Source organism: Alexandromys fortis, unplaced genomic scaffold, assembly GCF_014885135.2.
Source record: "Alexandromys fortis isolate MF-2015 unplaced genomic scaffold, M_Fortis_MF-2015_v1.1 scaffold_10, whole genome shotgun sequence".
Classification (NCBI taxonomy): Eukaryota; Metazoa; Chordata; class Mammalia; order Rodentia; family Cricetidae; genus Alexandromys; species Alexandromys fortis.
Genome location: NW_026067895.1, coordinates 9,644,567 through 9,670,339, shown reverse-complemented (window position 1 = coordinate 9,670,339; position 25,773 = coordinate 9,644,567). Strand labels below are relative to the sequence as shown.

General features: G+C 44.4%; 1 protein-coding gene across 1 annotated transcript in view; it reads left to right on the top strand.

Annotated features, from left to right (window-relative positions):
* Pgm5 (phosphoglucomutase 5) overlaps positions 1 to 25,773 on the top strand; it is a 145,882-nt gene that overhangs the window by 73,834 nt on the left and 46,275 nt on the right. Inside the window, exon 7 of the mRNA XM_050158512.1 lies at positions 14,050 to 14,165. Within this exon, the coding sequence (XP_050014469.1) occupies positions 14,050 to 14,165 (116 nt within the window). The remainder of the gene's footprint in view (positions 1 to 14,049; positions 14,166 to 25,773) is intronic.

Here is a 25,773-nt window from a genome sequence, read left to right as displayed (position 1 = left end):
AACTCAGGGTTTACACCTGTTTTAGAAGAATCTCTAAGCATAAAAAATGCTACCTGATAGAAGTACAGACTCCTGGGATCTAACAAAGCTAAGTAATTCAGAGTTATTCAGGAGAGAGGCTTTGACATTTAGATTTTTAAAGAACTTCTTGGATAACTCCAGAAAGTGTGTGAAGGATCGGCTTCCAAGAAGCCAAGTGGTTAAGCGCACCCCCACCCTTCCACTCCCACCTCCACCCCCATCCCCCCAACTACCCACCCCCATCCCCCCAACTACCCACCCCCATCCCCCCAACTACCCACCCCCACCTCCACCCACCCACCCACCCCCCTGGCTAAGAGTGTTTTCCAACCTGACAATGGTGAAGGAAACCTTGTCTTTGCTGGTGTCCTGGGTTGGTCCTAAAAGGCCACCATCTGGGACACTATACATGCAGTTTGCCTTAAAGTTTAAAACCAGTTACATTGTATGATGTCAGCCTCCAGTCTTGTTTGTCTTGGATATACACATTTGCTTTCATTATTGGAACTAAAACCAATTGTCCTATTTCATTGGACAATCTGTTACACATCAATTAGTTGCTTGGGTTACTATGTCAAAGTACTGGGCAAAAGAAGCTGCAAGAGTTTCTGTTGGCTCACAGTTGGAAGGTTCAGTCCATCATGGTGGGGAAGTATTGGCGGCAGGGGCAGGACGCAGCTGGTCATGTCACCTCTACTATCAGGAGAGAGATGAACGCTGATGCTCAGTTCATGGTCTCATTTTCATTCAATCTCGGCCCCCAGCCCCGGGGTGGTGCTGCTTACAATGAGGGTGGGTCTTTCCACTTTCTATTAACCCACTCTAGAAAAGCACCTACAGACATGCCAGAAGTGTGTTCCCAGGTGATTCTGTCAAGTTAACTGTCCTCATGAACCATCATAAGGGATCGGCAGTGTTTTTCATTCCATTTGTTTAATTTTGCTTGCTTATTTTGGAGGTGTGTTTGTGTGTGATGAGTGTATATATGTGTTTGTGTGTGATGTGTGTGTGTGTATGATTATGTGTGCGTGTGCACATGCATGCATGCACATCATGCATACACATACCGAAGCCAGAAGAGGATGTTGGTCATCTTGCCTTCTCAGTTTCTGCCTTATTCCTTTGAGGCAGGGTTTCTCATGAAGCCTGGAGCTGTGCTGGCAGCCATCAAGCTGACTTGTGGGTACTGGGGACTTGAATCTGGTTCTTTTTCTTATACAGAAAGCATTTGCACTCACTGGAAAGTCCTCCTACCTCATGAGACTGGCTGCCTTTTGTCCCAACTATTTTGAACTTTCCAAAATAGTTTTTGGTCAGTATTTCAGCAGTAGGCTGAAGTTCTGGGGATGCTTGCACTTGGGTCTAGTATTCCTAATGGGGCATCTTTAATCTCACTGGATGTTAGCAGAGACAGAGTGGACTGTGGAATGCAATGATCAGAAGGAAGTTTTTAGGATCTTCTGAAGCAAGTATAATGTATGGTATTGCGGACTGTGGTGGGGACAGGACACAGCCTTGTCCTTCCAGCTTGGCCACAGAGGTGATAGCCCGAGGTTCTGAGGAGAGTCACACCCTTCTCTGTTGCCCCACATATGACTACCCACCTGTGCACATGCTTACATGCACCAGGGCCACTTATTTATTTCTCGTTGCCATAGTTAGTCTCTTGCATCAGGCTTTTGCTATCCATACGCCTGTAAGTGACCTAAATAAATCCCACTATGAGCTCCAAAACGAAGAGAACCGCAACTCTCCCATGATTAGCTGCCTAACTGAATATGTGAAAAATGCAACATGTCACTTTATTATTAAATTTAGGACTCGAGAGCTCATTATAACACTTGAGAATAATTTATAGGCTGTGTTTTCTCATTCTGAAAGGATTCTTGAGTGTGCACAAGGGATGAGAGATCATTGCCAAAAGTTAATTAGATGAGTGACTTGGAGGTTCATCATTTCAAATGCAGAATTGCAGAAATCCTTTCAAGATGCTTGTGGGGCAAAAAGTAAAGATTTGTATGTGAAATGTGGATTTGTTTTAATGTTTGACATGAAATGGGGTGGGGCTTCTCTCCTCTGTCTCTCTCTCTCTCTCTCTCTCTCTCTCTCTCTCTCTCTTCTCACACACACACACACACACACACACACTTAAAGACATATTTACAGAGTTTCCCATAATGCAATGCCGTGTAGAAGGAGCGGGCTGCTTTCCCGCCCAGCTCCCGTACGGCTAACTTTACCCGGAATAATTACACGGAAACTGTATTCTTTTAAACACTGCTTGGCCCATTAGCTCTGGCCTCTTACTGGCTAACTCTCACATCTTGATTAACCCATATCTAATCATCTGTGTAGCACCACGAGGTGGTGGCTTACCGGTAAGATCTTAACCTGTATCCATCTTGGAGAGGAGAGCTATGGCGACTGCCTGACTCAGCTTTCTTTCTCCCAGAATTCTGTTCTGTCTACTCCACCCACCTAAGGGCTGGCCTATCAAAGGCCAAGCAGTTTCTTTATTAATTAACCAATGAAAGCAACAGAGAGATAGAAGACACTCCCACATCAGAACCGGCCACAGGGTTGCAGGAAAATGAAATGCTTTAGCCTTAATGGTTTTGAAGATAGCAAAATACATTTAGGGATACCTTCAGCGATGTGACCGCCTTGGGAGTGTATGATCCCCTTTCTACTTCAAATATGCCCTGAAGGGACTGAAAGGTCATATGTACTCTGCCTGAACTCGGGTGAGCCAGTGAAGAGCTGCGGCCTGCAGGGCGGTCAGATGCACCCTTTATAAGGGCACCACAGAGCGAAGAGGGAGTCACAGGGAGAGCCCCCTACATTTGCTTGCTAACTATCGGGAAGTTTTAGCAGACAATTTTCATGTGTTCTGGTCTAAGGAACTCAGTGCGATCCACTTGGATCGTTGGAAATGAGGTTCGGAAGGAAGATGCTCTTCATCCTCCACTCTAATGCATGCCTGAGATGTGGGGAGGACCACTTCGTTTCTGAGGTTTCAGTACGTATGGTCAGTTGGCCTCTCTGCTTTGGGCCTGTGGTGGCCACAGTGCATCATGGTTGCGGTGCATAGTGGAGGTGTCCCGGTCACTTCGTGGTAGTTGGAAAGCAAGATTGGGGGACCTGGGCTCGGGGAGCAGAAGGAGCGTCCAAGGTCTCAATACTCCCTAGTAACCTAACTTTTTTTCTCCCAGGCCCCATCTCTTAAAGACTCCACCACTTCCCAGAAGGGTTTGGGCTGCAGACCAAGCCTTCAGTGCAGAGGCCTGTTGGGCACCAATATTGAAGCTGTAACAGAGGTGTTTGAAGGCACTGTCTAGGCCCTAGCTCTGGCCTACTGGGGTACTGCCCTGTTCTGTCATTTTCATCTCTCCTCTAGGTGTGGGATCTTGTCTCGAAGGGAACTATTCACCCCTGTACATAGTTATTCTCAAAGTCAGAGGCCCTGCTATTTCTACATGCTTTTTCACCCGCAGGCTGGCTTGCCTCCTGGCAGTAAGTCCTTGAAGTAAAGTCTCTCTGCTCTTGCCCTGTTCTGGAGTTTTCCCTAAGCTCCCAAGGGGCTCCACCTGGAATGAAACCTCACCAATACAAACTCTCCCACGAGGTCCCCAGAGAGGAACCATGGGACAGTGGATGGCCTACTTATTTTCCTGGGAGCATCTGCTTCTCCCATTAATGTCAGGAACTCTGTATTCTTGCCAGCCTATTTTGGTTTCTGTCCCTTAGCGACAGCTAGGCCCACAGAGAGGATCTTTCTCAGTTGTAGCTGGCACTGTTGCCCTGTCTGTGAGCAGCTGCTTTGCCAACCTCCTTCCTCACCCTACCCCCAACTCCCTAGGGATTTCAACTCAGGGCTGGACTGATCAGGTCACTCATACTAGAGAGCTTTGCCGTCGCATGTGTTGGCCATGGGTATCCCCAATGGCTTGGCCGAGGGTAGACTCTCCTGTTGTCTGTTTTCTCTGCTGAGCTCAGAGTATTTTACAAGTTAGGATTAAAGTGGGTAGGCTCCCTGGAATTCTCTCCAACCTTTTCTTCTAAGCCTCTTCTGAAAAAGCAAATTGCTCATGATCTGATCTCTGAGGTGAATGAATAGAATTTGACACGTTGTTTCTTCTTGGTCCTGGCAAGTGTTCAGCGGAAGTAAAAACCTTTGAACCACATCTGTGAATATCCATAGAACGGGGCCTCTGGACCACACTGGTGTCATCTTTATAGAACGGGGCCTCTGGACCACACTGGTGTCATAGCCACAGAATGGGGCCTCTGGGCCACACTGGTGTCATCTCCATATAACAGGTAGCTGCTGCATTCATTTGAGCCAGTGGTTTCCAACCTGTGCCAAACAAAACCGTCAACCCCAGAGGTCTGTGAGAAGGGTGTGCTGTTCCTCTAAGCGGTCCAGTCAGATGAGGAGTCCTTGCTCTATAGAGGGAGAAAGGCTTCAGCAGGCTTCTGGGCTGTGTCACACCGAACTACAGTTTTGGCTTTGGTAAACCGACAGACACACTGCACGTGCAAACAGTGCGATTGTGAACATCTTTGAGAGAGTTGTCCACCATGGCTTAGATCTACTGTCGACTTCTAGTCTCGTTCTGTGTATCTCTTCATGCTTGTCTCTTAAGGAGTTCTGGCAGAAGAGAGAGTGGTCAGGCATTTATATCTCTCCTGACAGGTTTCCATGAGCTGGCAGCATGCCTTCTGGAAGGTCCTGGCCTGTGCCAGGCAGAACCTTTGGATTCCAGCTATAGCTATTTGGATGAGAGGATCTAGCTTATCTGGTACTTGCCCAGGGGGGATGGGCTCTCCACTGTGCTTTTCCTCACCTTGCCTGTGTGGGCAGTTCCTGCACAACTCCTAATATCTCAAATGGAGTGTCTCCTCTCTTCCTGATGGGACCTTCATCAAGACACAGCATAAACGACACGTACAAGAATCTGAAGCTGCAGGATTGAAGGAGGCCCCGTCAGGAAGGCAGTTTTCTATGTCAAGGGAGAGAGTCTGGGGTCAGAAATGGCAGAGAGGTCGGCAGAGGAGCTCTTCACTCTATCTAAAGGTCCCAGAATCCAGGACTTCCCAGGAATCCCTCCACTCAGTCCCCGACCGCTTGTCGTTCTGTTTCACAGGTAGAAAAGTTGAGTTTACGGAGTACAAATGTCTTAGCCAAGTTCATAAAACCAGGAAGAGGTGGAGTTGGAAGAGGACTGGGGTCCTGCCTATCCTAGCCAAGGCGTTTGGACGTGACTGAGCATAGTTGTTTGCTTGCTCTTTTTGCCCACGCCACGGTCCTTTGTAGTGTCCAGCTCTATTTCTCACAAAAAGTTGTTGGCTTTTCCATCTGTTGCTTTCCTTATCACGCTGACTCATAAAACAAAGTCTTTTTAAAGATACTATTAGAGCAGAACTAATGTGAACTGACCTTTCCTGATCCATGCTGGTGAAACTGAGCCCAGTCCCAAGAGACAGAAGAAACCATGAAAGGTAGGCACAGCCTCAAACAGTCCCTTGATGGATGTTTATTTTCCCAGAGTCCACGTGCAGATGGTGGCCTGGTAACCTGGTCTGGCTTCAAGAGAAACAGTGACTAGAGCCACCTGATAGGACACAGGTCAGAGTCATGTGGTGGAGAGAATATTCAGGTAGGAAGTATTGTTCAGTCCTCGGCCTTCCAAACTTGGCATGGCAGCTGCTTCTCACTCGCAGAGGGACCTGCTGGGATCCTGAAGGTTTGGGGCCCTGAAGGTCGGCATATGGCCCTGCTCAGGGAACCAACTCATAAAAATTGGAACATTTGGGCCCTAAAACATTTTGGGTCTTCATGTATAAGGAGCAGAACTCCGACAGAGAGCTGTTTGGGACCGGATACAGACATGGTGCGTTTCTTTCATGAAGTCATTGGTCTGGTGGACAGGAGGAAAGGAGGGAACTGCTTGATTCTAGTACAGTACACAGGAAAAACAAAACCAAAAAGCCTTTTGATTTAAAGTAGGAAGAGGCTTGTGTTTCTTCCATGCAAGTGAAAGGCACGGGGACTCTCAGGAAACAGCCAGGCTAACTAGCTAACTGGCCACATCTAGCATGCTTGGACCTGCCTTCTGACCAGAGAGACACAGCCACGGGACAGGTAAATCCCAAGTTCCCGTGTGGCTATGGTGGCACTGGAAGGTCCTGGCTGCTAAACGGAGCCAGAGGATGTTCAGCCAGAGGATGTTGGATCTCTTTCTGTAGTTGTTCTTTTTCTTCTTCTTTTTTCTTTTTTAAATAATTCTTCAGAGTTGCAAATATCTGAAACTCTTTACTAGGGAGTTAGGGCGCTATCCTGCTAGGCTCTCTGCTAGGGCTGTTGAGGGGATACAGTAAGGAAGATAAAAGTCTGTGGTGAGGCTAAGAAACAGACGATGCAATTTTTTCTCTGAACTCTTTTGTCCTGTGAACTTGAGTGCCCCTGGGTCACACCATCTATGAGTTCTGGCATGAGTAAAATGTCGAGTTCCTGTTTGGTGGGTAGTAAGGTTGCCTGGGACTTGGCTTTGTTTCTCTCGCAGGATAGTGCTGGAATAGACACACGCCTTTAAGTTTCTCTGGAGAGTTACCTAGTGGTGGGCTTGCTGGAGGATAGAACATGATCAATTCTAGTAAGAACTCTCAAATAACTGTATACTCCCGCTGACAGTGTCTGGAGTCTGTTTTCCTTCCTCCCCTCTTCTCTCTCCACTCTTTCACTCTCCTCCTCCCTCCTCCTCCTCCTCCTTCTTCTTCCTCTCTCTCTCTCTCTCTCTCTCTCTCTCTCTCTCTCTCTCTCTCTCTCTCTCTCCTTAGCTTTCTTTCTCCTCTCATCTCCATCCCCTCCATCCTCCCTCTCTCCTGCCCCTCTATTTTGCTATTTTCTTCATGGGTGTAAAATGTTATCTGACCACTGTCCTACGATTTACTGTATGTTTTCATATTGGCCAGTCAGTCTTTTTCCTGTGAACTGTAGGGGTTGTTTCAACTGTTCTTACTAATTTACAGGATTTTACTGAGGTTGCGGAATCCTTCATTGAGCATTGCAAGTATTTTTCTAAATCTCCAGCTTTCCCTCTTTTCAGGTACCTTCAGCAGAAATGGAAATATTTTGTAATTTTTAAAGCAACTAAATCTGTCACAGACTTTCTCCGCGTTCCCTAAAAGTCTTTCTGTAGTCATCCACGGGCGTCAACTGTGGATGCTGTTCTGTCAAACGAGGCTTCACATGGATGGGTTTAGGTAAGAGGCGGGTTCATAGCACATGGGGGACAGACATTCAGGTCTCTGTGGCCCCACTGAAGCTGAGCCCAGTATGAACCGTGAGAATCAGGCGCAGATGTTTGCTTTGGGAAAACTGAACAGCCGTGACATTTCAATGGCTGCTGCCTTCCAGGACCACTCTGCCCTCAGATTGGCGGCACAGCCTCAGACAGATGCTACTTTTCTCTGGTCTCTGTTCTTTCCTTAGAGGCAGCACCTGTGTACAGTCTCTTTGTGTTCATTTTACCCAGCACCTAGGTGTCTCTGTTCTCTCTTCCCCCCCCCCCCTTACAATGTCAGCTCCATAGATCTCCAGGGTACCATTTAGGAAAAGATGCTAATAGACTCCAGAAGAGAAGAAAAGCGACTTTTCTACAAACCTGGGAGGTTTCATTGTACTGAAATCTTTTTTCTCCTGGGTCGGGGGCTGTCGTGTCAGTTCTCAATACTTTTGGACTCTAGAAGCAAATGAACTGGTTCTAAGTCTCCTGAAGGCATTAAATATGCTTTTTGTTTGTTTGCTTGCTTGCTTGCTTGTTGTTTTGTTGTTCGAGACAGGGTTTCTCTGTGTTACAGTGCTAGCTGTCCTGGAACTCTCTTTGTAGACCAGGCTGGCCTCGAACTCACAGAGATCCACCTGCCTCTGCCTCCTGCGTGCTGGGATTAAAGGGGTGTCCAGGATCGCCCGGCTCTCAACATGCTTTTTAATAGCTTCAATCAGAAGTCCCTGCAAATCAGAAAATAAAGCAAAAATGAAACCAAATAAGATGATACATTGTTTCTGTATTCTTAGAATACAGAAGTCTGAAGGACTCAGGACAACTGTCTCGTGACCACCCCTTGCTCGGTTGGAGAACTCAGAGTTTAAGTTTGCTTGATTTCAGCTCCTGGACAGTTTTTTAAATTGTTATTTGAAGATAATCAGAGCCAGGTGGTTACACCAAAGTGCTCTGGCACTGGGCTGCGAATATCAACCTGGTCGCCCGCACAGAGGCTGCCTGCTCTCTTCATAGTCAAGGTGGCTTCAGGTCTGCAGACTTATTTCCTTGGCTCTCTGGTCAGCTTTCTGTAGCCAAGATTATTTTTCTCTTTCAAGCTAAGTCAGGATCTTCAGAAATCTGCGTGCCTTATGTTGTCAGACACTTGACAATGTGATAGGGAAGGGTCCTTTACTTTCTCCCGCGGCACAGACGTGAAATGAATACGCAGAAGTGTGAAGGCATCAAAGGCTCCTGGGCTGGGAATTCTTCGCTTTATAGTTGGCTGACACCTACAAGTCAGAGGAACAAGAGACTCACGGTTATCTTAATCTTTGCCTTTTAAATATTCGCAGGCGATAAGCCTGCTTCCTTTGGGCTCCCTGAAGATCCCGTACTGAGAAGGGAGATAAAGTTGTATCTCAGGAGGCCTTTCTACAGCTGTGAGAGGATTTTCTTTTCATTTGCGGGCCCTGCCTCATCTGATCCTTAGAGCCTATCTGAGAAGACAAGCAGAAAGGTGCCATTTCACATGCGGGGTTTGAGGTTTAGACAACGCTGAGAAGGGATGGGCCCCAGGTCACACAACACTGCTCAAGTTTGTATATGCATGACAAAACAAAACAAAACAAAAAAGCAGTCCTGCTAGTGTGGCGCTCAACGTTTTGTGTCTGTTTTAACTGCGAGTGTAGGTTGTTCCATCAAAACAAAAACGGTTTAAGAATAGACTTAAGCTTACTATGAGAAGGCTTGGAAGTGTAGCTCAGTGCTGGAGCTCTTGCCTGCTGCGTGCAAGGTCCTGAATTTAGGCTTTATCATTGGAAGAAGAAAGAAGGAAAGTCGGGGGAGACCGCTGTTAGGGAGCCAGCTTTAGATGAACTCCACCTCATTCATATTTATGGCAGGCTTCATTTAAAGGGGATTTTAAAGTACAAGCTCATATCAGCCTTTTATTAGAGAGCATCCCCAGACAGTGGAGCCAGAGCCAGACATCAAAGGGCCCTGTGAGCGAACACAAACCTGTAAAGATGCTGGAGAGCTAACCTGAAGACCGCTCCTTGTCTGCTGGACATTACCAACACACGGGGGCTTGCTTCTTTCCTAGGAGTATGAAAATCCAGCTAATTCAAACATGCATTTAACCTTAAAGACTCCAGAGGAATTTTTCATACAAATAAACTTTTAAAAATAGTTAAATAGTTGTGGCCCCCCCCCAGCCCACCCCCATAGTACCTTACTCTTTGAAGTCAGGATGGTTCCAAATTCCTGGTCCTCCTATTTCATCCTCCTGAGCGCTGTGCCACCAGGCCTAGCTTTAAAATAAACTATTAATATAAAATAAACTATTAATATTAATGAAGCATAATGTGCCTGTAAAAAAGGCTTAGTGCATAAGAGTACATAGCCTAAGCGATTTTCACATAATAAACACGCACGTGCAACAGCCTCTGCTATGAAGAAGTAAGCCTGCCTCATCACTGTTCTCCACCCATCTCCAGGTAACCAGCACCCTGATTTCTGCCGCCAGTGATTTCCCTCTCCTAGTCTGCGCCGCGTCTGAATGGAATTCTGCAATATCCCTCTGTCTGGCTTCTTTGCTTACGTTAGTCTACATTGTGCTGGGTTGCTCCTTTTTGCTGTCCTATGGTATGGCACTGTACTGTCTTGAATAAATAGACTGTAGTCGGTATGACTCTGTATTCTTCCGTGCTGAGATTCCATATCTTCTCCAGCATTGGCAGTTCCGTTCTTCTCCTACAGGATTGCGGGCAGCGGGATACTTCACTGTGGTTTTAGCATCCGGTTCCAAGTATTTTTCAGATGCTAATTGGTCCTTTGGGTATTATCTTGTATAAAGTGTGGTGCTTGCTACATTTTGCTTTTCTTTCTTTGTGGAATTTTAATTTTTAAAAGTGATTCATAGGAATTTAAAATATGGAAAGCCCGTGAGAATGTCATTGGGTCTGTGGAATGTGCAGGTATCTTCTCCCAGACTGGAGGGTGAAGGCTTTTAAAGAAGGGCTGAGGATTCGGGACACAGAATGTAAAAAGAGACATTTGGATATAAGCAAAGGGACCCAGATCTTGTCACCTTTAAGTATGTTAAAACTTTCTTGCTGTAGGCTTTATACAATCAACTTGATGTGCCGGAGAAACTTAGATCCCTTCCAGAATTCATGTTGAAAGTTAATCCCCTCCAGAGCCCAGGTGCTGAAATGGTAAAAGGATTTAAAGGGCAGGGGGGTGCTTTGAAGAGATGATGAGGTCAGCAGGTCCTTCCTTCCTTGTGAATGAGTTTATAGTTCTTATGAAAGATGCTTCATGGAGCAGGTGGCAAGGTTGCTTTTCCATAGTTTGCTTTGTGAGGACATAGCAAGAAGTCCCTCACTAGGCCAAATATGGGCACTGCACTCTGGGACATCCCCAGCCTCCAGAACTCTAAGAAATAACTTTCTGTTCTCTATAAATCACGCAGTCTCAGGCATTTTGTTCTCAGCATGACAAAATGTACCTAGACAGACTTTCCGATGGCAGATCATTTAAGATAGATTTAGACAGAAATTGGAAACAGAGGCCTAATCTGAGTTAAATGAATGGCGTAGAAGGACTCACGGTATACAGCAATAACAGAAGGCAAACAGGGGCATCTTTGGGAAACAGAGAAGAGCTTTAAGAGCTCAGAATACAAGGGGGAGTGAGGGAGAAGCTCTTGCAAAATGAGACTAAGACCTTGCCCAACTAGGAGCCCCTTTCGTGGAGGTCTGCAAGCCTTAGCTGAGGAGAGGGCTTAATGCAAATGTTCCGTTAGCCACCAGGGCTTATTCTTCCTGGCAGGAGGGTTGCAGCCTCCACGGTCCTACTCTCTCCTTCTTTGGCAGAGCTTGCCATTTGCTCCTGGCACAGGGTGGCAGGGCTGGGGGAGCGGCTGCTTCACTTTCAGCTTTTGTATTAGGGGACTGTAGCCTCGGAAGGCTTCCTGCCAGCAGGAGGTCTAACCCATAGAGTCTGCTGAGTGCTGTGCTTGGGATGACTCCCAAGTTCAGGGTAGGAGCTTTCTGACCCCAGGGCACAATCAGTTTATACACACAGGGTCCTGGAATTTAATTACCCATTTTATCTCAGCTCGCATAGCTGCAACTGCTGCTCATGGTTATAAAGGTATCTGGTTCTTTACAATCCAGCCCGCAGTCACAGCCTGGTGCCCTCCGGACAGTGATTAATTGGGGAGGGTGTGACCTGGGGAAATCCTTTCCCCTCCCTTCAGTTCTGCCAAGTTGCTTTGAACTCACAAGAGTATTTCGGACAAAGATTATGTGTCCTCCCGCCCGCTCCCCGCTCTCTCTCATCGGTACCTTTTCCCTGTGAGTTTACCACTCTCGTGAGTTTACGTTTGTTAGGTTAACCATGACCCATGTTTTCCTATCTGCTCCACTGGGCTTCGGTGTGATTTATTCTTCCTTCAGCTCTTGACGATGAAATTAGCAGCTCGAAACACTCTCCTTTGTTCTAAAGTTTGTGGAAAGGCTCCTCCATTGTTCTTCCCAGAGTATAAGTGCAACTGTATATTTTTCTTAAGACGTCAAAAAGGAGATAAGCTAAAACCTTTGAGATGAATGAACGTCTAAGCATCTAAGTATTACAACACCACATACATTCCTTTGTGTACTCCACTCATTCAGGGTGGTGCCTCACAACATCGTTTGTTTAATGACATCTGTACATCCTTGTTAGTAAGCTTTTCGTTATCATGAAATACCAGAGAAGGTAATTGGAAATGAGGAAATATTTATTTTAGGCCATAGTTTCAAGTTTTGGTTCAAGTTAACTAGAGCTATTGTTTTAGGCCTGAGGTGAGGAAGAATATCATGGTTGCAGGAGTATGTGGCAGTGGTTACACACCTTATGGTAGCCAGGACACAAAGTAATGATATGGTCCCCAAGGGCGTGGCCCAAGTGACCTATGATTCCATCTAGGATTCATATTGTGTAGCTCTGCTCTCTGAGCAGTCTACTCAAACTGTGAATCTGTCAGTGCTTTGAACCGTTAGGTCACAACCCTTATGACATCATCATCTTTGGAAACACCCCCACAAGTACCCAAAGGCATGCTTCATTAAGCTTCATTAATCTGCTAGGTGTCTCTTATCAAATAAACAACTAAGATTATCCTTCTTGATATCATAAGCTATTTGTCCATTCTCCCAGGACATTGATTTATATTGTTTCAGTTATTGTAAATGGTTATTGACCAGTCTTGTCCAATCTCATGTTACTCTCTGTTGAATAATATCACACCCTAGGCTCTCCAGGAAATGGCTCTAAAAGAAATTTGCCTTTAGGGAGTTTATTCCTTCCTGCTGCCTCCCTGATCAGCACTCTGTCAGTCAGGTTTCCATGACTGTAACAAAATGCCTGTGGCAGTCAACATCGAAAGAAGAGATGTTGGTTCTGGTTTAGAGGTTTATTCCATAGCCACTGGACCATGTTGCCTTTGGCCCTAGGGTGACAGTGATGCAGCCACATTAATGGGAGCCCATGTTTCAGGAAACTGATCTCCTCTTGAGAAGTCAGAAAAAGAAAGAAGATGAGACCAACATCATGCAGTCCTTTTGAGGGAGGACGTGTCCCCAATTCCCTAAACCCCCCACTGAGTGTTACTAAAGGGTGTTCATAATCTTTAATAGTGCTAAGCTGAGGACCAGGCTTTAACATGTGGGCAATTAGGAAATATGCCATAATCAAGTTCTAGGAAAGGGACAGTGAAGACAATCAGACAGACAAACACCTGACTATTGAAAAGTCATAAAAGGCCTCAGCCAGCACATGAGGAGCCCTGGAACTGAAAATAGCTTCAGAGTTGTGCTAAAATGAGGAGGAATGGCAGGCCTTTGACGATTCCACATGGATCAGTCGCTAACTGGGTTGACATAGCAGCGACTCTCTGACTTTGAGACATCGATTTTAAAAGATTTATTTGTTTATTTGCTTGTTTATTTATTTATTTATTGAAGGTGTGAGTGCTCTGTCTGCACGCATGCTTACATTCCAGAAGAGGTCATCAGGTCCCATTATAGAAGGCTGTAAGCTACTATGTGGTTGCTGGGAATGAACACAGGACCTTTGGAAGAGCAGCCAGTGCTCTTAACCACTGAGCCGTCTCTCCAGCCTGAGTGGAGACATCTCTTATTGAAAGAGAGCTGTATTTGTGAGCCGGAAGCCACCAGCATTCTTAGAATGAATGAAGATTCCAGTCATAAAATATCGCGCGCGCGCGCGTGTGTGTGTGTGTGTGTGTGTGTGTGTTATAGGCTGAATTCACCAGGAGCAGTAAATACATACAGAGTGTCCACTACATATCATTTCTAGAGGTGAATTCCTATTTCATAGGGTTTAGGCAGATTCATAGAGTAGTTATTGTCAACAATACTCCTAAGTGTTTGTGGTCAAATGCCATCTTAATTTAGATTCTCATATCTTAAGTAGACTCTTAGCAAAATGACAAAGAGAATTTATTGGAGCACTGATATTAGAATCATTCATCCGTTTATTCAGTATATATTGTATTATAGAGAAAGCAGAGTTGAGAACACTGAAGGATGCTGCTTATTCTGTACCTTACAGCGTCAACACTGTCAACAACTACTCAAATTGTTCTGAAGTGTACTGACGGAACAAATAAATCCTAAGACTTCCTACGGAGCTGAGAAAATAAAGGAGACCAGGCATGTGAATTGATGGTTGCCTCAAATTTCATTTTTTTCAGAGTGGCAAAATCAATGAAGGTCCCTGTGTATGAGACCCCTGCTGGATGGAGATTCTTCTCGAACCTGATGGACTCCGGACGATGCTCTCTGTGTGGAGAAGAGAGCTTTGGCACTGGTAGGCTGGGTGGGGCTATGTGTTAGCTGCAGTTCTGCAAACCCATTGGAGACTTGTAAATCTTTCTGTGCATCAAAGGCTGGGGAAGAATTACTTAGAGACCAAAGAAACAAACAAAACCAAACAAACAAAACTCAGAGAAACCCATTAGGATGTGTATATGGACACATTCATCACTTTGGATATCACTAAAAAAAAGTTCCTTTTTTTAAAAAAGAAGTTCTGTTATGAGAATTTAAAAGTAAGTGTAGCAGAATATTATATTAATCATACCTCCCAATTCCAGTATTATTAACTCATGATCAGTCCAGTCTCTCTCTCTCTGCCTCTTTTTTTTTGTTTTGTTTTTTTGGTTTTTTGGTTTTTTTTTTGTTTTGAGACTGTTTCTTTGGGTAACTCTGTAGATCAGACTGACCTCAAACTCACAAAGATCTGCCTGCCTTTGCCTCTTGAGTGCTGGAATTAAAGGCATACACCACCACTGCCCAGCCATGGTCAGTCTTTTTATCATTATTTGATAATAATTGTACTTTGTAGTACTGAAGACTGATCTTTGCTCTTTTCATTTGCCAGACAAGTGCTCTGTCACTACTAAACTATACCTTTTAATTTTGGAGTTAGGGCCTTACTACACAAACTAGCTTTGAACATGAGATCTTGGCCCCCAGAGTAGATTACAGGTGAGCTTCATTATGTTGTTTTGTTTTGTTTGTTTGTTTGTTTGTAGTCTAGAGTTCACTATATAAATCAGGCTGGCCTCAAATTTGAACTTTTTATCTTCCTGCCTTTGTCTCCTGAATGTTTGGCAAGTGCTCCCATGCCCCTCCTTCCCTGTTTTGGTAAATTAATCATCAACATGGCTTTCTCTACTCTCTCCACAAAGTCACCTTTCCTGACTGTTATGAAGTAACCTCCTGCCCCCCCCCCAAATATCTCTACCAGATTGCTTGAAGGCAAATATCTGGGCATTTTCTTGATTTAATGACTGACATAAGAGGGTCTAGCCAACAAGAGGTGGTGTCATTCCTGGGAACGTAGTCCTGGCTTGTTAAGAAAGTGGGCTAGGCAAGCCATGGGGAACAAGCTAGTGAGCACCCTTAGCAGCATTCCTCCAGAGCATCTACTGCAGTTCCTGCCCTCGGCTTCCTGCCTTGAGCCCCTGCCTTGACTTCACTCATGGTGGACTATAAGCTGTAAAAGGAAATAAACTTTTCTCCCCAGCTGCTTTTTCTCATGGTCTCTAGCAAAGTAACAGAAACCTAAGACATGTGTCAGTAGGGATCATCTAAACATAAGCACAAAAAGAAAAGAATAAACCAAATTAGATGAGTGCACATGAAATCTTCAAGTCAACATCTTTGGTCATGGGGGGTCTAACAGTGTATCTGGAGTTGCATAAGAAAAAGAGACTGTGAAGGGTAAATGTTTGAAAAGGTAGTGATTATTTTCCAAAATTAACTACAAATATAGACTCAGAAACATGAGAGTTAAAAAGCAAGAGTTCAGAGTTTGCCTAAGGGCTAGCATTTGCTACCTCTGAACACAGGGCCGGGTAGAGATAGAACTGGAAATATCACGAGAAGGCCGTTTCTGATGCCTATTGCCTTAGATATTGAGCCCCAAGGAGACACAGCTTAGACTCTCAGCTAGCTGGGCAGTGGGAATGCCACACCCCCACATGTGGGAAGTGAGCCTGCAGGCACTTTCAGCAAGTTTTGCTTTGGGCTAGTGATGCTGACTGCAACACAAAGGATGGACTGGATAGGGATTTTAAAAAACTTACACTTTGGGAGTTGTCTGTCATTTTCCTTTCAAAGAACACAAGAGATTTTTTTTTTTTCATGTCAAGGGCTTTAAAATTGTTGCAGCCTCTGCCATTTTTCCAGGTTAAAATGTTAGCCTACTTCGATAAATGGAGTCTCTGAGCCCGGAAGAGTGAAATGGCTTTCCCAGGGTGCCAGAGCCTGGAAGAAGTCTGCATTTTTGTTAAATCCAGCAGAACTAAAACAGTTCTCTGTCTCTTCGGTGTAGACTGCTTCTACCGTGCTTGTCAATCTTCCCGTGAAAATAATGACTTCTTCTGCCTCTGAAGGAGCTGAAAGTATGTGCAGTGCCTGAGTCTAGAAAAGAGAAATGGCTTCCTTCAGCTTTTGTATCGGCTTCCTTAATACCAGGTTTTTGGAAGGCTCTGAGCTGGCTGTATCAGAATCACAGGGAAGCTTGGTTTTATATATATGTTTATATATAATATGTTTCTGTCCTATACCAACCTCGAATTCCTGAGAGTGATTCAAAATTGTGCCATGGGTCTTTGCTTTTTAAAGAAGAACGTTTAAGTAGTTCTGGTGCACCTCCAAGGAATAAGGATGAGATATCAGTGATTTTGCTTTGCATCAGGACCGGGAGAGTGTGTCTGAGTTTCCACAGTGAGTTGAATTAAGCAGTCAGTACAAGAACACAGACACAGAAGGTTTGTGACTCACATCCAGGGCTCTTGTTTGACACTGAAGCCAACCACGTGGCTTCTATGCCCCTCCTTTCCAACTTATAGATACTGGTTCATCATAAGAGCTATCTGTCTGTGTTAAAACATGGCTTTCAGAATTCAATAGCTAAGCACAGAACGAGAAATGGAGAGATGATAGACTCAGAGAAGCTTCTAAAGTGTACTTCAGCTTTCGAAAGTAGCGGCCTTTGCCAGATTCCCTGGGGCATGGAAGTGAGTACCAACCAAGAATGTCCAATGCAGTGCCAAGAAAACTTGGAAATAAGACTTGACCTCAGCTCAAGGATGCCAAAACATTGCCCAGGGTTAGATCCACAAGGAGCAAGATATATCCTGAATAGAAATGTCCCTGCTGGCATCTCTGGTTCATAGGGTGTGCCAAAGTAGCAGGCTGGTAGACTGATCTGTGTTCAGGCTTCTCTTGTGTGAGAAGATCCAGGCTCCAGACAGTAGGCACCACATTCATTGCTATATCAAAGAAACTGGATAATAGAGACCCAAGTCATCACCAAGTGTTAGGACCAGGTGTCCACCATGTCCCAGGAAGGATCTAGAAAGCTGTTTCACTGGGGATGGGACATTTTGCACATACTCAGTCAAACAGAGGATTATTCATCTAAGTGGCATTTGGGCTTCTTCTTCCAATTTTAAAGGAATCTGGATTTATTCCAAACACAAAGAGAATGTACTAATATACTAAAATTAGGAATTTTTTTTAAAAAGCCAAAACTTGGGACATTTTTTTTCACTGTTGAGTGTTCCTCTGTTTTTTCATCATTAGCATCGGTTTTCTAAGAGGCCATGTTGTTTTCAGAGCATCTGGGTTGTCCTAACCCAGAGTTTCTGAGTTTGCCGCGGCGCAGGCAATGCTGAAGAATTGCCGTCTATATGGAAGATCTTCAGGCTTGACCTCCAGCTTTAGTTGCATAGCAACAAAGGCCCTCATACCTGCCAAAGAAAACCTGCAGTTCCACAGTGTTGATCATTTCTAAGCAAGAATGCTACGTTGAATTTTCTAGAATGATAGTCTTGTTTGTTTGTTTAAGTGAGTCAAGGCATTCCTAAGTTATTTATACATCCACGTCTTTATGGAAATTTGGAATTACATACAGAACTCCTGACAATAATACCCCGATCAAATTGTCTCACCAGATTTTTGCCCTGTGTATTCCTGAGTACAGCGCCATGTTCTTGAATCAGTAATTTTCATGTCTTGGATTTTAGCATAACAGAAAGAGGCTTGTGGTTTACCTTGCCACAGAGAGTCTTCAGCACCTTTCTGATTTTCTTAGGTCTGCTGGATTTCTCTGTTTGTCGTGTGGGCACTGTAAATAGCTGAGGATAGGGGCTGTGTCTGTCTTCTTTAGACCTCATTTTTTGATACAGAGTAGTCTCGAGAAAATGCTTCCAGGACCCACGGAAGAGCCGAAAGATGGAGGGAAAAAGGGAAGGCAAGGAGAGGTAATTTCAACTTTGCCATTTCTTTCTCTCATCCATAATTGTATTTTTATCATTCTTAAGGTCTGGAAATATGGATATCTTAACATTTTGGAGGACTTACAGGAACAATTTAAATGTACACACAAACCATATTAAGATAGCCCAGTTGCAAGAGGTTGTAGTAAAGAATGATAACAAGAAAATTACATAAAATTATAAAACTAAGTTTTGATTTCTTTTGGTTGTCTTATCATTCCCAGCACAAATTCATAGCTAATAAAACCCTTCGAGAAAGATCTCCCCTTCCAAAACCCAAACTAATGGTCAGATTGTAAAGTATTGGCAGTTTGTGCCACCAACTTGTCCCTTTCCCATGTGGGTGCTGACGTTCACTTGGATGTGACCAGCTTGACAGGGCCTGGCTCCAGCCTTTGTAATTCAGGCCTTGATGTCACTAAATCTCAGAGTCTTTAGCATAGTCATTCTGTGATCCGCTCTTTCGTGCTTTGCAAGGTTGACTTATTCTCCAGTTCCTTTCCACAAGGAAATTTTATTTCCCAGAGTAGTTGTCCAGTTCGTAGAGCACTCAGGTCATTCTCTTTGTTTCTATTCTCACTACCTATGAGCTACATACATCCTACCTTAAGACCGGGTTCACAAGAGCGCTGAGGCACAGATGTTGAGTAGGCTTAGGTCTTCCACATTCATCCAATTATTTTATGTTTCTCCAAGTCCCATGAAGGAAAGCTTATGTCTGCTTCCTTCCAAGGGGTCTTAACTTCACATTTGTCTGGTTTCAATTCTGCCCCGTCAGCAGGAGAAAGAAAGAGGCCACTGTATCTCCAAGTTTCAGATGATCAAGTAGAATGACTTTTTTTTTTTTCTCTGTGGCCAGTGCTTCTAAACTTGGCTAGATGGCAGAAGGGGTGAGCGGTTGCTATGACAGCATTATCAGGGCTGGGAGAATGGTTTCTCTGCAGGCCTGTTAGGAACGGGCTGTGTGCCATTCAATCTAGGGTAGGCAGAGTGTAGAGGCCCTGTGACTGACATCCCCAAGAGCCTCCTGGTGAAGTTAGAAAGCTGAAACTCTGGATTCTCTGCAAGCCATCACCCGCTGTGTTGGGGACCAAACTCCCATTGGAGTGTGAGGAATGTCTCCATCACATGATCCCCTTCCATGGGGTTTTCATGGGACGTGTTCCATTGACTGCTCAGTGAATCCCGCGTGCTGCTGAGGAAAAATGGCAAGAGTTGCTGTGTAAATGGAACCATGGGATTGGTGCCTTTGAGCTACCTCCACATTTTCCAGTGCTTTCTGGGACCCAGAGCCTAGGAGAGCATAGCCAGTGGGCCACAGGCTTAAGACTTCCAAATAGAAGGAGCATTGCTTTGCACAGTGTCTATTAAAGGACTTTTAAAAAAGGTTTCTTGCCCTTTGGGATTTAGATGCAATCCCTAAAATTGTGCTTTGAGCCTCCCTAATGGATTTTTGGGAGATTACTTGTCACTAAGAGACCTTACTGAGGAGGAAGTGCAATAACTGAGTGTAAGGTCTTGAGCCGGAAAGCCACTGGGGAGATTCCTGGTTTAGCGTATGACTTGTTGGGAACAATTCTTAGGGAGTTCCGTTGTTCCGATGAGCCTTGTTAACGCAGGAATAATGTGGGCTATATAAGTTCACAGATCTCTGTTCCTGTGAGAGGAATACATCCACTGCTGGCCATGAAACTGCTGGCATGCTCCATTCTCTGTTCTGGAGAGTCAACTGAATGAGTCAATAAAATAATGCTAATATAGGTTACTCATAGAAGCCTCTTAAGCAATAGACCCAATGCCTAGCATTCTCCCCCCACCATGCTTTATTCTCCACCCTGAAATGAAGAAGGGATCATAAATAGCCCCTGTTTTATAGATGAAGTCACTGTGGTTTAGGGAGGCTCAAGTCACTGGCTAAAGGCACCTTGACCAAGCAAGGATTCAAGCTTACTCTTACTGGTTCTCCAACACCTGCTGCTGCTCTTTCCCCAAGGTCCTTGTTACTCTTTTGTATGGGGATGGAATCAATTCCACTTAACTTGTAGGATGGTGTCCTGTAACTGGCCCTGGAGGAGCTGGCCAAGTTGGCTCTGGTCTTGACACCCCTGCTCTGCGGTTCTGTTGGCTCGGATGGGCAACTCTGCTTCTCTGCACCTCCGTCTTCTCACCTGTGAGATGGATCCACTCAGGCAGATGACCTGCGGAGTTTCCCTCAGTGTAGTAAGTGGGCTCTCTCTGCCCAGCCTCCCTTTTAGGAGAGAGTCAGAGACTCATGATGTCATTCATTCGTTCATCCAGTAATACTGTCCTTCATATCTTTTGGGAGCCAGGGCAGGAATACAGTGAAGAGGAGGTTTAGATGCAAGCCCTTCCCCCGGAGAGTTTGCAAAGCAGTGCTGAAAGGATGGTGAGCCTGGTCATGTTGGGCCTCATTAGTAGCAATGGATTTTTCACGTGCTTCATCTATTACAACTCTGACTTATCAAGATGCATGAAACCTACAGTGCAGAGGCCATGAAGGCAGTGGTTGCTGCCACATGCCCTTTCTGACCTCCCAGCAGGCTCTGGTCCTATTCCGAGCGGGTTACCTTTCCTCTCCTACTGATGAGCATCTGTGCATTTCAGAAAGTGTATTTTCTAGAACAGAAAGGTGACTCTTTTTCAGCGAGCCTTCCTTCCTGCCGGATGTGAGTGGGTTGAATGTAATTGGTTTGAGAGATGGATGAAGCAACTTATGCCCTGATTCTTTAGCGCGTTCTGGAATCTATTCGGAAAAAATATTGATCCCTGGTTTTACTTCATGGTCCTGCTGTGTAAAGAAAATAAATCCCTGTCTTGGGCAGATGACCTGAAGATGGAGAGAACTTTGCAGGTGAATGAGAATTAGAAGTGAGCAGTTAGGAGCTCCTGAGGTGTGGGGCAGGAAGAGAGAGTCGCAAGTCCATTCCCCAGATCCTTAGATGGATGGCCTCAGCTCTTGCCACATGGTCACTTCCCCTACTTTCTTCTGGGACTGCTGTCATCACCGTAGGGTGCCAGTAGTCAGGAAGCCCGTAGGCTTTCGGAGTCAAGCTGTGCAGATTCAAATCTTCTTTCTGTTACTTAATAGCTGTACGACCTCATATGGATGACGTCTTGACTCTGTTCCCTTGTCTGTCGGAAAGGGTTGTCAAATTGTGAACCTTAGAAAAGAAATGTATAAACTAGCTGAGCATGGGGCCTGATGCCTCCCTGTTATCATAGAAGGGAATAATTTACTCTGCTAGGATTTCTGCTTTCATAGCGAGTGTGATGTTTACATATATAGTGTGGGTGTATATGCCATGTGTCATTTCAGGTTCCAGGGAATGTACTATGCCGAGGCGCATGCTAAATGTGTACATTTCCTAAAACTTACCCACACCTCTTTTGATAAATGGTCCATTCTATTGGATGGACCATTATCAGGTTCCTGGGAATGTACTATGCCGAGGCGCATGCTAAATGTGTACATTTCCTAAAACTTACCCACACCTCTTTTGATAAATGGTCCATTCTATTGGATTGCTGGGGACTTCGAAGCTTCTTAGGAGATGGGACTTCTCACGCCCAACCTGGGAAAGTCCTGGAATGAATTGGTCACTCCAAATCTGGCCAAGTTCTCACTTTTCCCCATACAAAGGACAGAAAAAAAACCGTAAGACTGGAGTGAGGATCACCTGCATGACAAGTGGTGTCTCTTGAGCTGGAAAGCAGAAGCTATTATCTCTGTCCCAACTTAGAGCAAAAGGACGCAGACAGGGACCCCTAGGCCAGCATGAGACTGCACTTCCTTCCCAAGGAGCCTCTCCCAGCCCTGGCCGCCTGTGATACTCACCCAGGGAGCTATTTGAAAGGATTCCCAATATCTGATGTGACCTGCCCTATGGGGTTCTGAACATGGGTGTTTTTTTATAAAGTTCTCCAGTGATGTTAATTTGACATCCAGGCTTGAGAACTGTTAGCCTGGGGCTAGAGTTCAGTTACAGTCTTGACAGCCCTGCCATGTTAGATGTGAGTGCAGGATGCCCTGGATCTCCTAGCTGTGCCAGGAGACCCCTTGCTGTGCTAGGTGTGAGTGCAGGATGCCCTGGATTGTAGGGGGAGACTGCTCTTTCATTTCCCAGCCACCCAGACCCGAATAATCACACAGAAACTATATTAATTACAACACTATTTGACCTATTAGCTCATATTTATTATTAAATAACTCTTACATCTTAAATAAACCCAATTCTATTAATCTGTGAATTGCCACAAGGCTGTGGCTTACTGAGTAAGGTTCTGTTCTGGTGTCTTGCTCCTCTGGCAGCTACATGGCGTCTCCTTGACTCCACCTATTCTCTCTCTATATCTCTTCCAGCCTGGCTATATTCTGCCCTGCAATAGCTCAAATCAACTTTATTCATTAAGTAATAAGAGCAACACATATACAGAAGGACATCCCACATCTTTTCTGCTTTTATGTCTAAATAAAAAGGAAGGTTTTAACTTTAACATAGTAAAATTAAATATACAAAACTTATCAAGCAAGAATTATAGTTATAATATTTAGTCCATTTACATTTGACAAATTAAGGAAAATACTCTATCATCTAGCCTATCTTTGTGAGTCGAAAGTTTTATATCTAATTTTTTCTTTATTATAGCTAAGGAAAACTAACTGTATGTCTTCAACTCTTCAAAGACCCTAGAAGGATATAATATTACCTAAGTAAACAGGAAGTACATTGTAAGCAACTTCCAAAACTCTAGAATTGACAGAGACATCTCATTGCCTGGACAGTTACCCAGAGTTCTTCTGTAATGCTGGGGCATCCATCTTCAGCCTACAGGCCCATAGTATCTGGCAGATTTTTCCATGAAGCAGGAAATTTGAAAAACTGTTTCACCTATATTGGCAGTTTGTCAGTCACTTTCTTCTATGTCCTGCTGAGTGTCTGGCAGTTTCTTCTGTGAAGCAGGAATCCTGAAGGACCATTCCATCTTTTGGAAAGTTCAGCAGTCATTTTTCTGTGGGCCTGCATGTCCAGTTCATACAGCATACCATCAAGCAGTCTAGGCAAGAGCAGTTTCTTGCCCGAATGGCTAGCCTTGTCACACTGAAGGCAAATTCCATGAGTTTCGTCAATGCCCATCAATGCCCTCTCTGAAGTAATTGGTGCTGCCTCACTGTCAAGAAAAGTCCAAGTTCTTAAAATATTTTCAATGCCTTATTCTTTGGGTCTTTGAAAGATCTAAAGAATACCTGTCCTACATCTAATTAACATGACTACAAGTTTGACTATTAAAGATGACTATCTGTTAATCCATAATCTTTAATTATACATTACATTTTTAAATGAGCTGCACAAAAACGAGCAGAAATATTTATACACAATGTAACAAATCGACCTTTAATTTGTATCAATAGACTAAAATCTATACCAATACAAAGTATTCATTTGTATATCATACCCCCCTTTAAATGAAAGCAAACATTTATAAACAATCATTTTGGGAATATGGGTGTTGTTTACTCCAAACTGCTTCTTGCTGCTTGTTGGGGGAAGTATTTTTAGTGTTCATGAAGACCTTTTGGAGGGGGTGTTGTTCCATCAAACCACATTAACCTGGAAGGAATCCACAGGGTCCCATCCTCTGTGGAAACAAAAGCAGGACCTTCTTTCCAAAGTAACATATACCTTGGACCCAAATTTTGAAATCAAGATACTTTTATGTTGGTTTAGCCTAGCATCCCCCAGAATCAAAATGTCTCTCTACAGTCAAATACATAATCCAGACTCTGTGTATTTTACATCTTTATGGGGCTTATTTTTTTTTTACTTTATTACTTTTTAAAGATATAATTATCTTTACTCCTTTAATGTATGACTTTCTGTACTCTTTCTTCTCTCTCATAGCCCATGTACATTTATCCAACACTGTGACCCATTTAGAGGTCTTTTTCATCTGAATCTGTCTTTATTGCCTATCTTTAATTATTTTCTGACTAGGAATGCCTTTTTTTTTTTTTTTAATGCCAAGCAGGCATGGCTAGGACCAACTCTGTGACCCTACCTGTTGGCTTCCCCCAGTCCAACATGGCGGAGGCATGTTCACCTCCTCTGCAAGTTATGCTCACTGCCCCAGCTCCAGGGACCCAGTGGGTTCATGTTGCCATTAAGCAATTTGTAACAGTCTGCTCACAGACCCCATCTAAATGTGGGACCCCCGAAAGATCTGGAGTTATTGCTCCCAGCATGAACAAGGAAGCTGTCTCTTAAAGAAGCCTTGAAGTCTTTGGTGCTAATGCTGAGTCAGGAAGCCTTTTCTTAAAGAAATCACACCTCTGCTTGCCTCTAGCAAACAGAGCCCACCGGAGAAAATGCTGCTACCAAGAAGCCATGTTTGACTCTCTTCTTTTGTGTCTAGAATTCCTTCCCAAGCTCTCTCAGATTTTATGTGGATGTAGTTGCCTCAGGTGGGTGCCATTATGTAAACAGTGATAGAACATGAGCCTCTCAGGATCATGGGTTCATGCCTCACACTGGGCGCCACTGAACTTCCTAGCTGTGCATGGTTTGAGTGCTGGAATGCCCCTTGCTATGCCAGTGTGAGTACAGGATGCCCTGGATCTCCTAGCTGTACCACTTGCAGAATGTCATGGATTTCCTAACTGACAGATTTAGTTTTCATGAGGTTTAGCTGTATTGATTTGACCTGGTAGATTGTGTGTGTGTGTGTGTGTGTGTGTGTGTGATTTTTTTATTGATTTGCTCACTTAAAGAAATTCCTTCTACTTTTCCTTTATTGCCATCTTTCTTTTTTTTTTTCTATCTATTATCTCCTCTGGGGAGTACAATACATGCACTGGTAACTGCTGACCTTAAGGAACTGATGATGATGGTAGTGGTGGTGGTGATGGTGGTGGTGATGGTGGTGGTGGTGTGTATGTGTGTGTGCATGTATGATGTGACAGGCATTATGTGGATGTCAAAGAACAACTTTTGGGCATTGGTTCTCCCCTTCCTCTGTGGGTTCTAGGGATCATGTTTACGTCACTAGCCTTGTGTGGTAGATACTTAAACCCACGGAGACATCACACAGGCCCAAGGAATGTGGTTTTAAAGCTTGCAAATGTTCCAGGTCTGATTTGAGTGGAGAGGGATCAGTGATATTTCTGACAAGAAAATAGATCCTTTTTGTGCTGCCTTTGCTGAAGTTTGGCAGTGAAGAACTGTGGCCCATTCAGGCATGTGGGTTCTGGCTTGATGGCTGTAGTACAGGCTGGGCAGATGACAGTGAGGTGGCCTTGGGTTAGGCTGGCTTGGATTGAGGAAGCAAAGCTGAGTCGTACTTCTAGATATTTGAAATTGGGGATAAATTCTCCTTGCTTCATCCCAACTGAATGGCAGACTTTGGCTGTATGGAGAGTCAGAAACCAGAGGAACCAAGTTTCAAAAATTATATTGGTTTTACTCAGTACCCCAAAGGGGAGCCCCCCACAACCCAAACCACGAAAAGGCAGGAAGGACATGAACAAGCATATTACAGAGTGAAAAAAGTCCACCTCCAAAATCTGCATACTGGCTGAATCTAATCATGCAACATTCTGGAACACACGTG